The sequence below is a fragment of the Poecilia latipinna genome, unplaced genomic scaffold (assembly GCF_001443285.1).
Source record: "Poecilia latipinna isolate Pla-1442-1.1 unplaced genomic scaffold, P_latipinna-1.0 Scaffold232, whole genome shotgun sequence".
NCBI lineage: Eukaryota > Metazoa > Chordata > Actinopteri > Cyprinodontiformes > Poeciliidae > Poecilia > Poecilia latipinna.
In genome coordinates this window covers 140718-156265 of record NW_015112848.1, presented here as the reverse complement: position 1 = coordinate 156265, position 15548 = coordinate 140718, and the positions used below count along the sequence as shown (strand labels likewise).

The 15548-nt window shown below is 39.9% G+C and overlaps 1 protein-coding gene across 1 annotated transcript; it reads right to left on the bottom strand.

Moving 5' to 3' along the window:
- Positions 1–87: 87 nt before the first annotated feature.
- got1 (glutamic-oxaloacetic transaminase 1, soluble) lies at positions 88–5684 on the bottom strand. The gene is made up of 9 exons (XM_015032153.1): positions 5455–5684; positions 3220–3401; positions 2989–3112; positions 2604–2716; positions 2419–2523; positions 2158–2308; positions 1416–1581; positions 1165–1307; positions 88–1051 (listed from the first exon to the last, which is right to left on the bottom strand). Exons 1-9 carry the CDS (start codon positions 5561–5563, stop codon positions 912–914), a joined length of 1233 nt encoding a protein of 410 aa, XP_014887639.1. The 5' UTR covers positions 5564–5684; the 3' UTR covers positions 88–911.
- Positions 5685–15548: the final 9864 nt, after the last annotated feature.

Below are 15548 nucleotides of genomic sequence, written 5' to 3'. Positions count from 1 at the left end.
CGCAAACTTTGCAATATTTTTAACACGATGTGCAGAGAGAGGTTGTAAAGATAACCCTCGTCAACTGATTTAGAAACAATACAAACATAATACTCATAAGTCTTTATTGGAAATAACCAGCTTCCAATCAACTCTTTCAGCCTCAATTAAATTGCTTATCAGTCTGTTTGCAAGTGTTCTGTACATAGAGATGTGATAGCAGGCTGGTTGATCATTAGTATTATTTTCGAGCAGCAACTCTTGCACAAGAGCTAGTCGGAGGGTCAACAATAACAGGCAGGAACCTGACAGGATCGGAAATATCAAGACGGAGCCTGTAGGACTGAGCACACATTTCCCTGTAGTTGCGACACCCGTCAGGACTGATCGATGCTGCTTGTGCTGACTGGAACTGGTAAGAAATACTACACACACACACACACACAGGTTTTAAACAAGAAAATAGTTATAATTCCACAGGGTATTAATAAATTACATAGTTAAAAGTGAAATGCATTCCTGAGAACAATAGTTGAAGTTTCATCCAGCTATAATTTTCCATCAGTCGTTCTTAGCAGCTGAATTATAAATTAAATTGGTCCTTTGAAGGACCAATTTAACCTTTTTCACACGTGGAGAAGAAGGAAGCTCGAGAAACTGTGGTAAAACACAGACAAGCTTTTCCGATGACACAAAGACAAACAACAAAATTAACACGTGGAACAAAACAAAGAACGTGATTTATAACAACATGTCCGTTGTACGAAAGGACAAAAACTACCTGCACAGAAGCATCCCTATTCAGGAGTTGCTTAACTTGTTTTAACACAGTAAATTAAAATTCAGAAACAAAATCCTCATTTTGTTACAGATAACAAAAAATCTGTGGGAGAACCACCATCTCTGGAAGTGCCGAGAGCTGCGAGAGCATCCTACTGCACCGTAGTAACAGCCTCATGGATGGACTCCGCCACATAGTCGATGTTCTTGCTGGTCAAACCACACATGTTGATGCGACCACTGGCCATTAAATAGACATGCTTCTCCTTCACCATGTATTCTACTTGTTTAGCTGCAGAAGATAAAAGCAAAGAAGCAGGAAAATTAGAAGTTTATAGTTTTCCTCTTAGGCTTCTGTACATTCGCCTTTTGTTCTTAGTGTCGACAGCACGTTCTTGAACTCACAGTTGAGGCCTGTGAAGCTGAACATGCCGATCTGGTCTGTGATGTGGTCCCAGGTCCCTGGAGTTCCCAGAGACTGGAGCTTGGCTTTAAGCTGAGCCCTCATCAGTAAGACTCTGTCAGCCATTGTCTTCACGTTGTCCTTCCTGAATGGTTAAAAAACATGGAGAGTCCAAAAATCAAACATTAACTTAGTTGGCCATTGAAGTGAAATGCCTTGCAAAGTGATTCTGTGAGGAGATTTTTCCACTGACCACTCAGAAAACAGCTCCGGTGAGTTAAGCGTGATTGCGACAATGCGAGCACCCTGAGACGGTGGGTTGGACCAGGTGGTCCTGACAATCTTCTCCATCTGGGAGAGAACTCTCTTCAGGTTATCTGCATCCCGTGCCACGATTGTCAGGTTACCCACACGCTCATCTGACAGGTAAGCAGAAGTAGCATTGAAAAAGAAGAACAGGTTTTGGTTTAGTGTCGCATCACTGTGATATATTTCCCATAACCTAATGCAATTGCCTTTCAGAAAGGTGCGATTTGGTTTTTGGAAGACAATACTTTGGAATGCCAAAGTTCTCCTACACCTTAATCTGGCCTTTATGGTAAAATGGGAGAAAAAAAATACAATTTTGTTGAAGGAAGGCCGCAAGGAGTCCTGTTTACAGTTTGACATAAGCTGTGAATGAGACAGGATACATGAGGAAGAAGGTTTTCTGGTCAGATGAGAAGAAAATTTAACATTTTGACCTACATGCAAAAACATAATGTGTAAAACATGGAGTTCCTGGGAGACTTTTCCTTTCACTTCACAATCATGCACAACTTCTATCAATCTTAAAATCCCAATAGAAATGTGACATGTCTGTGACAAAATGTGGAAAAGAATGAATGCCTTTGCAAAGCATTATAATTCACTTTTCAAATAGGACATGAGATTTGTTTTACGACTACTGTTCTTACGTTGTGTGACCTTTCTCCGTGTACTCACTGGTTACCTACTGTAGAGTCCGAAGTTCTTTGAGAAAGACTGAGCGCAGAACATTTCAATGCCCATGGAGACAAAGTAGCAGACAGCCCAAGCGTCTTTGTCAAGGTTACCCGAGGCAAATCCCTGATAGGCCGAGTCAAAGAACGCAAACAGTTTTCGCCTCTGGGAAGAAAAACGCAAATTATTACCCAGTAAAATGTGAAAAATGACAGATCACTGAGTGGTACTAAATAAACAATGCACCGATTATGTGTATTTCTAAAGCATTATACCATCATGACTTCAGCTATCTGCTTCCATTGCTCCTGCGAGGGGTCCGTTCCAGTGGGATTATGGGCACAAGCATGTAGGACAAAGATGGAGCGCTCTGGACAACTCTGCAGGGAAAGACAGCAATGCAAACTCATATTAAACGTAACCACTCTGAATCTAAGTTTAGTAATATTTAAGTGCTTGCCTCCAAGTCCCTGAGAAAACCTGACAAATCGAGACCTCTCTTCTCTGCGTCCCAGTATTTGTATGGGCGCACGTCCTCAAAACCAGCACTGCTGAACACGGCGTTGTGATTTTCTGGAACAAACAGTAAGGACAGGTTTTACACCACAAGTTTTTTTTACTGCCAAAGCTTCCTGTAGATAGAAGATTGGTTTATTGGTGTTACTCACTAGCAACAGACCACTGATCAGAGGCGATAGCAGTAGGACATTAGTAATTCTCAGAGCACAGATCTGTAAGCCAATCAAATTCTGCAAATGAGGGGCTTGTCTCCAGATCAAGCAGCTTCAGTTCTTATTTTAACGTGAGATCCTGTATTGTTCATATGTCAGCATGTGCGGACATACCCCAAGTAGGTGCGGACACGTAGACGGGTGTTTTAGTGTTGTTGCTCCCATTGTAGAATCGCCTCAGGAACTCTGCACCCATCTTCAATGCACCGGTACCACCAAGACACTGGACACCGCCCACCTGAGCGAAACAGCAGGAGACCGTCAAACCACATGTGAAAAGATTGAAAACTGAAAAAAAAATAAATAAATAATAAAAATCCCCACACAAATTTCTACAACACAAACCCTGTCCTCCCGAATGGCAGGGCTGTCGTCTCCCAGTACAATCTTGGAGGAGGAGGATCTGAACTCAGGGAGGCCCAGGATGGGCAGGTACTCGTGGTTTAGCCTGTCGTCGTGAACGATAAGCTTCTCCACCTTTTTCACCACCGGTAAAACCCACGGCTTGCCTTCATCGGTCCTGTACGCTTCGGGACACCGAGACATTTGTCATTATTTCAGATGACCTTAGAATATAATCTGTACATGTCCCCCAAATGACTGACGAGTAGGCCAAATATTTTTTTTTTTTTTTTTTTTTTTTTTTAAATGCATGGAAACTTAAAATTTCCACCATCCCATCATCAAACAACATTGTGTAGCCAACTTGATACATTCTTTTTAAGCTTATTGACGAATCTAACAGAAGTTACGACCACATGCTTTGAGCATTAATAGATAAAATGTGTTAATTTTCTGTTACAATCAAAACGGCTACCGCTGTTAAAGAAATTAAAAAAAAAAAAATCTCTTATGTAATTCTCCTCTACCCCACACCAAAAACAATTCAAAATAAAAAAGAATAGACAGGGAAATGCTTACAATTTCTGTGTTCCATTAGATTCATTTTACGTATTTGTTTTGTTTGGGTTCTTTATCTCAGCAAAAGGTGATTAAAGCCATGCAGGTAACAGGAACATAATTATATTTCCTGACAAAATATTTCACATAATGTAGAATGTGAATTTAAACTCATCGGGCTTCTAGTAAAGTTACAAATTACACAACTTGTCCAATGAAAAACAAAAACCTACATTCAGAGTTGACCAATTAGTTTGTTGAGTTTTTATGTAAAAGCTTGGAAAAGAGTATTTTCTCGTGGGGACTTTATGGCTGTAAGAAATAAATCTGTATTGCTCCAACCAGACTAAGCAACATCCACACATATCTAGTGATATTACTTTAAATTAACATATCACTGTTTTCACAGGTTCATTGGAATTCAGCATAAAGAAATGAATGATTTTGGTTAGAGCAAGTAAACAAAAAGTGAACAGCCTCATGCATGCTGTCCTGAACAGCAGAACAAAGGTGATCCCAGCCCATAACTGTTCCAAGACACACCTCACATGTGCGCACTTTCATCTCTCTGTGTTTTTGCCAGGTAAAGTATGAGCAAACACCTGATAAGGAGCGCAACATGTAATAACCTCTTTATCCCAGGAACAGAGATCATCAGCTTACACCAACTCCACCATGTTGACAGTTTCTTTTTCTCGTTTTATACAATGACTTGATAATAAAATAAGTAAATAAAAGCTACCAATTTTTTTTAAATTTTATTTATTTTCAATTTTGTTTTAACTTTAGTGGACTACTTTCTTCAGCTCTGTAAATAACTCCCCTTTGCATGTGGCACCAGACACTGTGTGCCCTACATTTACCAGCTGCGCAGTAGCTTTTGGCCATCTGCAGCATTGTGCGTCTTGCACGGGATGGGGATTACATGATCTCAGCCTCCGGTACTAATCATGGGACTAGGCTGGCCTTGTCCTGCCATGACAAAGCCACACAATGTTTCTCACACTACTCATTTGAAGGAGGAATTTACTCTTTCAATACCAACACGGGAAACACTTGTACTCGGGACTGGGGGCGATTGATCTTTTTTTTTTGTTTTGTTTTGTTTTAAAAGAGAAGACATTACATTTAAACCCCTACAAGAGGAGTGTTCTGGATGACGTCGCAGTAATCCAATCGACTCTGTCAGAGAACAGAGGTGACTTCATAGAACGCCAGAATAAGATAGCGAAAGCTGTAGAAATAAAAATAAAAGGGGAATGGAGAATTATGATTCCCTAACTAGGCTGCTTGAACACAATGGGTCTGATTAATCATACGCCACCCCTTTTTGGGTTTATTATTGCTGATCTGTTATTGCAGGACATTCGTGGACGCTTCAAATCGCATTTTATTTATTTATTTATTTTTTTCTATCAAGATTTCTCAAAGTTATATTATAAAACTCATAGCAGTAAAAATGCATTCTGACTGCCATTGTAAGAGCTGCGTTAAATTTAAATAAAATAAAAAAAAATAATAATAAAATTAATGTTATGCCCTTCCTCACTTATAGACGACGTCCCTGGACATAATTTTAGGTCTCAGAATTCAGTGAAACGCCTCATCATTGCGCCACGCAGCAGCTGCAGATGCCCCTGCACGGTTACCATGGTTAACGCTTCACAGCGCGCATCTTACCTCCCACTCCGAGGTTCACCTTATTTGGAAACTGGTCGTTATTGAAGTCCTGCGTAAGTTTAAAGACAGCAACGGGGGCTGCTTGCTGCACGTCACAAAACACCGACATGTCTTCTTTTAAAGACGGCTGTAGCGGCAGGGAGTTGTCACCTGAGCAGCAAGCTAACTGGATGTAAGAAGACTCTCACCTTCCACTCGGCTTTCAGTGGCGTCACGTCACAGTGGGTGTGAGTGGATTAACCAATGGGACTTCGCCGTGAACATGTCGTCAGTGGTTTTTGCCAGGTTAAAGTTCGAAAAAGAAACACCTATTTGTTAACCAATGAACGCCTCCGAGTCATGACTGACAAATCTGAATACAAATCTGTGTGGTTCAGATTGTCATTGCAATAAAATTTAGTACCACAAGGTGGTGCTAGAACCTCGTGGACTTTGTTTCGGGACATTAAAACGGAATGTTCAGTAAATAATGAAGTGAGTTAGAATGCCTTCCAAAAGGTATTCACACTCCTTGAGTGCTGGTCACAATCACAAGCCTCTATTGCATAAAATTCTAATGGAATTTTAGAATAAAGGACTTCTCCTTTATGTACCATTTTGCATATAAAAACTTACATTTTGTTTTCATCTGAGCCAAGCAGTTTTTCTAAATGTGTTCAACACGCAGTGAAACATACCATCCAAATGGAACTTCTTCTGACTTTCTGTCAATAAAACTTTTTTCTTTTCACTCTCAAACTTCAGATTTGTTGAGTACAGAACAAATAGCTATGCTATATGCATAATGGTCACAGTAGATTTTATTTATGAGTAGCAGAGAAAAATGGGTTGGGAAATAAAAATGCACTCTTGCAATCTGTATTTTTCCTTCTGCTGCATATATGCAGAACATTTTGTTGATATATTAGATAAGATCCCACTAACATACAATGAAGTTTCTGAAGTTTTCACTGTAATAAATTGAGGCACCATGTGACAAAATATGAAAATGTTCAAAGGATATAAACACTTTATTAAGACCTTGAAGTCCTGCACAGTTATTTCAATGTTTTAGACAAAATAACTGATCTTGAGGGGCAAAGGTTATATGAGATGGCTTAGTGTTTTTCAGAAGGAGAGACCAGACACCCCCATCATAAATGTCAGGTACTTCCCAAGCTGAACAAATGCAGATAGTCGCATGGTCTGGCTGTATGGCGATTGAGCAACTGCATATAATTCTGTTTCAGTGTGCAAGTATCCTCATCCGTTTTGTCCTGAGGGCCTTGGCTGAGATATGATGTAAACAAACTGGCTCTCCTGTTTTCTCCCCACAGCTGTCTGCAGGAGCTGAAGTGGTTGATAAATGAAGGTCAGTCCAGCCAGTTAGATGGAGAGAAATCAGTTTCAAATATGTGTCTTTTAAACAAAAGAACCTATGCAGATATTTCTATGGAAGTATGTACTCTAATAATGAGCAAACAAACACATTATTACGATGAAGACATCGCAGAAAACATGGTTTAATAATAATAATACTGAACGCACTGTAGGTGAAACCAGAAAATGTTAAACAGAATATCATCCTTTTGATTTAAATCTTTAATTTATTACTGTACTCTTTCTTTTAGCTCAGTGGGTTTTAATTTTTGGATTTAGTAGAAGCAGAAGTATTTTAAAGCCCTAGATGGAAAGAAATAAAAAAGATGGAGTGAAATCATATCAGGATTTCAATGCTGAACTTTTTTTTTTAACCAGTTCTCAATGAGCCATGGTGATTTTTGCACAGCAATTAAGCAACATTGCATCAAAATTGCGACAACCATACTTTTCGCAAACGTAAATACTTGACTTCTTACTCATCAGGACAACTCCCAGACTCAAAACCAGCAGGAAAGATGAAATAATAACAAGGAGAACAGACTGAGTCGGAGTGAATAAAAGGGTGCAAGGCGTAATTTTAGTTTCATTTTGTTTTATCAGACATATCAGGTTGCACCCGCATACAGTTCCATTATATAATGTGATTTAATTGTGTAATTTGGAGACTTGCCCACAGGTCAGCTGAACAGAATGGTGTTGCAGCACAGTTCAGACAGACGGAGAACACATCTTGTTCCCACATTATCCATTTGAAAGCACCATTAGGCCAGATCAGATATGACAGAAGGGACACCTAATCAACGAAGAAATGATTAATGTGAATAAGATGTTTCAGGAAAATCAGATCGTGCATATTCTTCATTTTCAGCCCTCTGGGAATTTGCAAAAGGAGTTAACCAAACGACTGACAAGGAGGAGCATGACCCCTAACTTTGAAAGCAAAGCTTAAATTTTTAAAGCACATCTCTTATCATTATGGGTGTGAACGGAATGAATCCCTGCGTGCCAATCATCTGAACTTGAACCTAATAGTGCTAATATTTTATGGTTTATGAATTCTGCTCCCTGTTATGGCATCTTGAGGGAGAGAGTCACCTCCGGTTGAAACATGCTTAGGTTATGCAGCAAAGACACTTGTAAATGGCTAGAAGAAAACAAAATGACAATTTTGGGGGGGGGGAGGATAAGTCAAACCCAAAACTTAAATCTGATTGAGATTCAGTGACATGATCCTAAATGTATCTTTAGTCTTCAGCTGTGAATGAATTAAAACTATTCCTGCGAAGAAGAAATTGCCACACCGTTAACACAAACACATGATGGTGACAGAAGTAGTTATTATATTTAGAGAGTAACTACTTCTTCACGTAAGATTTGGAAAAGATTTATTTTTCAAATGTCATTTAAAAACTAGGTTCTATATTTACTCATGTTGATATTAAAATGCGATGAACGATCTAAAAAGCAGAAAGTCCTCTGTGACATTTTTAAATTCTCAGAATTTTATTTTAAGTTCAGTAGTTTTTCTGAAAATTATTATTATTATTATTATTATTATTATTATTATTATTATTATTATTATTATTATTATTATTATTATTATTATTTATTTTTTGTAATTATTATTATTTTTTTTATATTAATGTCGCTTTCATGTCATCAAAACCACTAATGTGATTTAAGCCTTACAAACCCGTTGCAAAGCACACTAACAAAAGATGTGCAAATAATCCCAGTACTGGTTGCCAAACACCACAGTCACTATTTTCTCCCTCTTTTTATCCTTAAATAGTAGCCGACTCACTTTCCGCACAGCCGACCCCGCCCCCACACTCATCTCTTAGCTGCACACTAACAGTAGATGTTTTCATTCTTTACAACCAGGTGAGGGTGTCTTCTATGTTAGCTATCGCTGTCAACCCTGCAATTATGGGATTTGAGCTTCCAGAACAAGGCTTAGGGGCTAGCAGCGGGGTCTGCTGTGCACGCTCTCAGGAGGCCTCAGGGCCACGGGCTGAGCTGTGATGTGAAGTGTGAGTCGGAGCAGGGAGTGACAGGAGTATCCCGTGGCATGAAAGTGCCCACGGGGAGAGAGTCTTTCAAATCCAAATCACTGAGTCACTCAGTCAAACACTCGCAGGCGCCCTCCATTCAACATTCACCTCTGCGCCACAGAGGAAAACAACAATACTAGTGAAAAGAAAGAAGAAAAACCAATAGGGTTTTGGGGTTTTAAGTCCCCTTTGCAATGATGGAGTACGACACTAAAAAAAAAAAAAAAAAAAAAACGCACAAAGGCAAACATTCAGGCACAAGACACTCACATTCCAGCTGTGGTGTCACCGAAACACAAACAAGAGCGTGTGCTCACACAGCGCTGCTCATTCCTGGGTATGAGGGGTTAGCTGGAGGGGTGAGGGTGGGCGGTGGGGGGAGGGGGGGTTCATGCTGCTCACATGTTGCTGCGGCCCCTGTGTCTCTGGGTCACAGAACTGTGGTGAGTGACCACCTTTTTAGCTTCCCGCCTTGTTTGTTTTCAAAGACAGTGTCATCAATTCTCTAACAAGGGACCAGACACAGCAACAACAGAGGAGCAGAGGACCTCCCTGCATCGCCCACCGACTGATGGAGCCTGCATGGAGCTAGCAACATCAGTCATCTGTGTGTATGGCAGCATGCCAGCTACTGCATGAGTGCATAATGTCTGTTTGACTTTTGCATGTAAATACCTTTGTGTCGTTCATTTGCTTCGTTTAATGTCATGGCACAGCATCGCTCTTTTTTTTTTTTTTTTTTTTTTTTTTTTTGCCCTCCCATTCACATTTATTAGTGAATGTATGTTAAAAGAAAAGTCTATGACAAAAACAATAAGAATATTCACTTCAAAGTATAAAAAAAATGCCAGAATTTAGACCTTTTTGGACTTTAGTGATTAAAGACTGACGTATGACTGCAACAGTTGATATTAGAAAAATTAAGCAAACTGCAAAAATAAGTTGAAAATCACAGTAATGTGATCATATTACATTAGAGTTTGTTCAGAGGAATGTTAACAATAGTCTCCTAATTGACTTTGTCATTGAACGCTTTGATGTGGCCTTCAAGTTATGAGACTGAGTGGGACGTCAACACAGAAGGCCTACATTGTGCTACTCGGACTGATTGATGTTGTCTTTTGGCTGACTGCTGCAACCCAGTTTCATACAAATATGCAGGCTGAGGCACAAAGACGGGAAGTGGACATTTTGTGTCTGAATGTTTACCTTGAATGTTGTTTTTTTCCAGTGTTTTTGGAGATGCAAAAGTTGTGAATGGGGTTATTTTTTGTTTAATTACCCCAACTCTTAAGTGTTGATGCACATCAACACTTAAGAGACAGATAATATCACTCCCTGCTGTACACAAAGGTCAGAAGTCAAGGACAGGGAATTATATCCATCCAAATATCAGATCACCTTGAACATTGTTATTGTGGGTATGATGGCAGAAGCTCAGAAAACTATTGAAGCTGATGGAAAAACACATACACAAAATTCTAAAATAAAGAAAAAATGAATCGGTTATTTAACTGTATATTTTCAACCTTAGGCTTTTGCATATTTATACACAAACTCTTGATGTGCAGTCTCTTTCGAATAGCCTTCACGTTCAGTAGTTGGACTAACGGCACCCATTTTGTGCTAGAATTGCACGTGAAAACATAAACAAGAAATAAACGATGACATGATTAATATGTTATTGTCACCTGACATCATGATTGTGCCACGAAATACTTTATCTTAAAAGACTCGGACATAAAAAAAAGGGGGGGGGTTAGATAATACCAGGTATGTAAATTTAGTTTTGAAGCTTTAGTTGCACAAATATGAATATGAATTGATTTTGTTTTGCCTTTCAAACCACTTTATCAAGATCTCCAGAAGGCTTTTAAGAATTTTTTTTTTCTTTTGTGTGGTTCTTCTTTGCTGGTTCATCTGTCATCCACTGCTCATCTTTGCAGGATTCTGATTTATACTGCTCCCATGTTTGTTTTAAGATTAATTTAGTTTAACCATCTCTATTCATGCCTTGTCGTATTTGTGGACCTTGAACTTTAAACCATGAATTAACTTCTATTACTATACACCTTTATTTTTGTCTCACTTTTTGCCCCCCTTTGTTAGCATTTGAGTCCTCCATAATCGCCACGCCACATTTGTGTCCAATCCATTTATTTGTTTCTGGATTGTTGAACCAGAGGAACTCATAAATCTAGATGTCACACACTGAAAAAACGCAGAATACTTTGAAAGAAATATATATGTATTTACCACAGGGTTTAAGTATTTTGAATGTGTTTTTTATTTTTCTTTCAATTACTCATGAACCGAAGCAATTCTGCAAGAAAAATTTGCTCTGTGTTGCTAAAAAAAAAAAAAAGTGGCAGCCACTGTTTTATCTTGTTCTACCACTTTTAGCTCGTATGACAAGAAACATACAGCATGGCCTTGTTTTGAGAAGCTTAAACCATGCATTTGTTCCCATCCAGATCTGGACAAGATTTTCTTTCCCCTAAGATCTTGTGCTGATAATGGAAACATCCCAAAGATTTTCAGTCAAGTTATGATCTGTAATCTGTCTTGTGGTTTCTGTAAGTTTTTATTTTTTATTTTTTATAAATCAACTCAGAAGAATAAATTCTTTAAAAAAATCTTCTGACTCTTCAATGGGGAGTATGGGACTTTTAAAGTGGGGTTTTGCTAAAATGATATAGGCAGATGGGTCTTGCCTGCAGTGGACAGCTCTCTTGGTGTCGTTATTTAGTAAATCCAGATGGACTAAAGTAACTGGATAATTGGAAAAAGTAATTGGAAATAAAGGATAAAGGAACGTTCAATGTAAATCTGCTATTCTCAGTATGAGATGAGGATGTCTCACAAAAGATCTTTTTTTCCCCACATTGTCAAACTATTCAGAGGTTGAAAAGTAACACAAAGCAGCTCCAGTTGCAAGTCTGCACTCAGCTGTTTAATAAATGTGGTGATCAAAGCCTCTCAACAGAATCATGTTAATATTTGGAGGGGTGACGGACAGGAGTTCATCCTGTAACCGGTTCGAAACCCTGCTCTGTGGGCCTAAGGCGTTGTGTCCTTGGGCAAAACACTTCACCCACCGTGCTTTCTGGTCGTTGTCAGAGAACCTGTTGGTGCCAATTATACAGCAGCCTTGCTTTTGTCAGGCTACCCCAGGCAGCTGTGGCTATAATGTAGCTCAATATGATCAGTGTGTGAATTTGTGAATGACTGAATGTAGTGTGAACTGCTTTGGGGTCATCTGGTCTTGATAAATGCCCTGTAAAAGGCATTCAGTTTTCACACTATGACTTTTTATCAGATAACTATATCTAAACAGCTGAATTTGTCTTCCTGGTCAGCGATAAAAAGTGCAGTAGCCTTATCTTAGGCACCACCCATTTAATCTTAAAATTTCAGAGGTTCTACAACTCTACTTTCTAAACCTTAACACAGTGATGATTGACCTGAATCTGCAAAATCAATACAGTATTTGAACTTACTCACAATGTACTAATAATTTCTCCCAGCCTATCTTTATCAACAGGGCTTTGGAATAGCAGCAACAGAGGATGGAGTTATTTTGGTTGGGAGTTTCCTCCTAAAACAAAGTCTCACCACCGTATATCACAGATATTACAGCCCTAACAACCCGCCCTTAATGTTCATATATACAAACACACACCTGCTGGGGCGAGGCCGTCTGGGAGAGAATTACAGCAGCCTAATTTATGATACCCCTGGGAGGGCAAAGGGCAAGGGACCCAGACGGTCCTGACCTCACTTCCTCCTTTCAGGGTCTCGGAGTTACACAGAGCACGGGTTCAGTTCACTCTCTCACAGTCTTTCAAGTAAACTGCCTAATTAGTGTCTCTTTTTTTCCCCCCAACACGGTTATCACAATGAGCCCTGAGGGACTGCTCCAACCTGTGAGCTAGGCCCTAATGGGGAATATATTAGGCACTTTCATAGCTGATAAGTGGGTGAGAACAAGATTGAGCTAAAATTCAAATCTCGCTCTGGGCTCGCCTCTGGCCTCCTCATTTCCTCCAGAGAGAAGACGCTATCATCCGTCACTTGGGTCCAGGCAGAGGCACAATGGAGCAAGCCTGGGTTCTGGCTACTGACACCGTCACATGGCCTGCTGATAAGACTCAACTTCCGGGACCTAAAAGAACTGAGACTTTGCTGATACACAACACTTTGGTCTTTTGCCATATTTACTGATGACCATGAAAAAAAAAAAAGGAAAAAGGAAAGTTCAATGTCAATCAGCCATGTTTAGTATGAAGTTTTGCCTCTATAGTTATTTTCAAGGGCGTGACGATGCTTTTCTTATTCAAGAAGCTGAAAAGGATCTTTCACAGCCTGCGGGATAGTCAAATCAGGAAATTAAATCAGTCAGGAATGAAAATAGAATCATATTTTCATGATTCTGAAAAATAATCTATCTTCACAATCACACAGCACCATGATAACGGATGGACGGATGGATGAAGTTGTCAAGTAGTTTAAAGGAAGGTTCGATGTGACCGTCAAGAGAGGCAAAATAAGTAATGAGGAGAAGTAATAAAGGAGGCCCATGTTAACTTTGTAGCAGGTGTAGAGATCGGCAACGTAGGTGGGATAATCTGTTGACAGGACTGCTACTAGTGGTTCACCCAACAAAAGAATGGTGAGCTGAAACATGTCAGATTTGCTAAAGTCAGGGACATAACAAACAGGAGGAAGAAGGTAATCTAGTCAGGTGAGACTAGAAGATAATTAAATGAATCAAACTTTTTGGCCTACAGCAAAAATGTTGCATGAGAAGGAAAAGGCTAAGCTGAACATCACCTTAAGCTCATCAACCCCATGGTTGGACATTGTGATCCTATACAGCCAGAGCTACAACGGGATGACCAGCAAGGTAAAAGTGTGGTCCTGGGTGGACAGAGCCCTACAACTGTAACATGCCTCCCCCTGTCTAACACCACAATCAAATGTCCGAATTGCATTCTCATTTCACAGATTTTACAGAGTCCCACCAATCACCAAGTTTCCACGTGTATAAAACACACACATTTAAAAGTTGTGGAGCACAAACCACCTGAGGACTGGCATTTTTCATCAGTGGTTTAGATCACAGCTCATTTAGGTTTGAGAATGGCCAAGTCAAACTAATCAAGATTTGATTAACAATATTTTTAAGAATGGGAAAATGACAACAGAAACCACCCACCTCTGAGGACAGAGGTCGAACTGTTTTCAAAAGGGTTTCGGCTGGACTCAAGCAAATGCAAGAATTACTGGGGAGGTTTCTCACGCTTCACAATAAAGTTTGCGATTCTAAAATTATGAAACTTTTTTTTAAAGTGGTTTACATGCAAAGCACTGTATAAAGTCTGTCGCTGCAAACCATAAGCAGAGACCTCATTGCAATCACTTTCAAGTCATCTTCTCACTTGCATTCTCAGCTCAGGGGTTTTCTGTCTTGAAAGAGGGACTCTACATCTCCCAGAGGATTGGTTTCTGGCCCTGTACTGGTATGACTATCCACCTGCCACTCTAAGGCAAAAGAGCTTTTAGGTCTCCAGAGATAAGGGGAGGCAAGAATAGACACGTTCATCAATACCTTGCAGCGCAACTTCTTAGAAGACGAAAATCCTAACAGAAAAGGCGACCGTATTTTGAAAAAAATGGTCGTTTTAATTTCTCGTGGAGGTTGTTATTCTCACACCTTTGTATTGTGCTGGGTGACCTTTGCTGCGGGTCTAACCTTACCCGTCTTATCGCCCTGATTCTGGGATGAAGATGATGTATTGGGGGAGACGCACTCAGCACCAAGAAGCTCCTTGACACTCTCTGAGAGTCTGGGTTTTGTTACAGGCAGGAAACAGACTCTTCCGCTCCGTAAACACGCGCCTGTGCTTGGCCACTTTTGGGCTGCCGGTGGCACGCGAAGACCGCTGGCGATGATGATGATGATGATGATGATGATGATGATGATGATGATGATGATGATGATGATGATGATGATGATGGTCAGTGGAGAGGCCGCGCGCATAGGCGTTTAAGGCTGAAAGCTGAGTGAGCTATTAGCGTAAGAATGAGTGACTTTTCAACCTCCAAGCTGTTTACGACCTTATTCCAGACACCGCGTAAAAGCAGGCGAAGAGCTTATATTTCGAATGAATAGCCATAATATCGGTTATTTGTCTTGTCTGTTTACAATTTCGTTCATTTCACGCAAACATAAACGTTGGATCTACAAGAGATGCTGTGTTACCGTCACAATCCAAAGGCACAACCGCAGGAGCGCATTTCAATGGAGAACATTTCAATGGTCTCTGCTTATCGTTCCCTTTTGTAAATAGCCCGTTTCAAATTCTCGAAGAGAAGAGAAGAGAAGAGAAGAGAAGAGAAGAGAAGAGAAGAGAAGAGAAGAGAAGAGAAGAGAAGAGAAGACCGTGCTCTAATCTAAACAACGCCCTGCTGATGGGGAGCGGATGAGATTATGTGGACATTCCCTTCTTTTCTTTCCACACAGTTTAAGGCCCTCAGACCCTGGCGCCTGCACTTGGCCACAGATAGAGTGGTGTCTTGTTTCACCACACAAGGCCTTTTTCAGAAAAACAAGAATACTCTCACCTTTATTGGTATTATTATTATTATTATTATTATTATTATTATTATTATTAT

Coding starts and splice junctions, on each gene's coding strand:
- got1 (XM_015032153.1), bottom strand. CDS start 5,563: ATGTCGGTGTTTTGTGACGTGCAGCAAGCAGCCCCCGTTGCTGTCTTT. Junction 3,402..5,454: donor GGTGAACCTCGGAGTGGGAG/GTAAGATGCGCG, acceptor GGTGTCCCGAAG/CGTACAGGACCGATGAAGGC. Junction 2,309..2,418: donor AGATAGCTGAAGTCATGATG/GTATAATGCTTT, acceptor TTTTCTTCCCAG/AGGCGAAAACTGTTTGCGTT.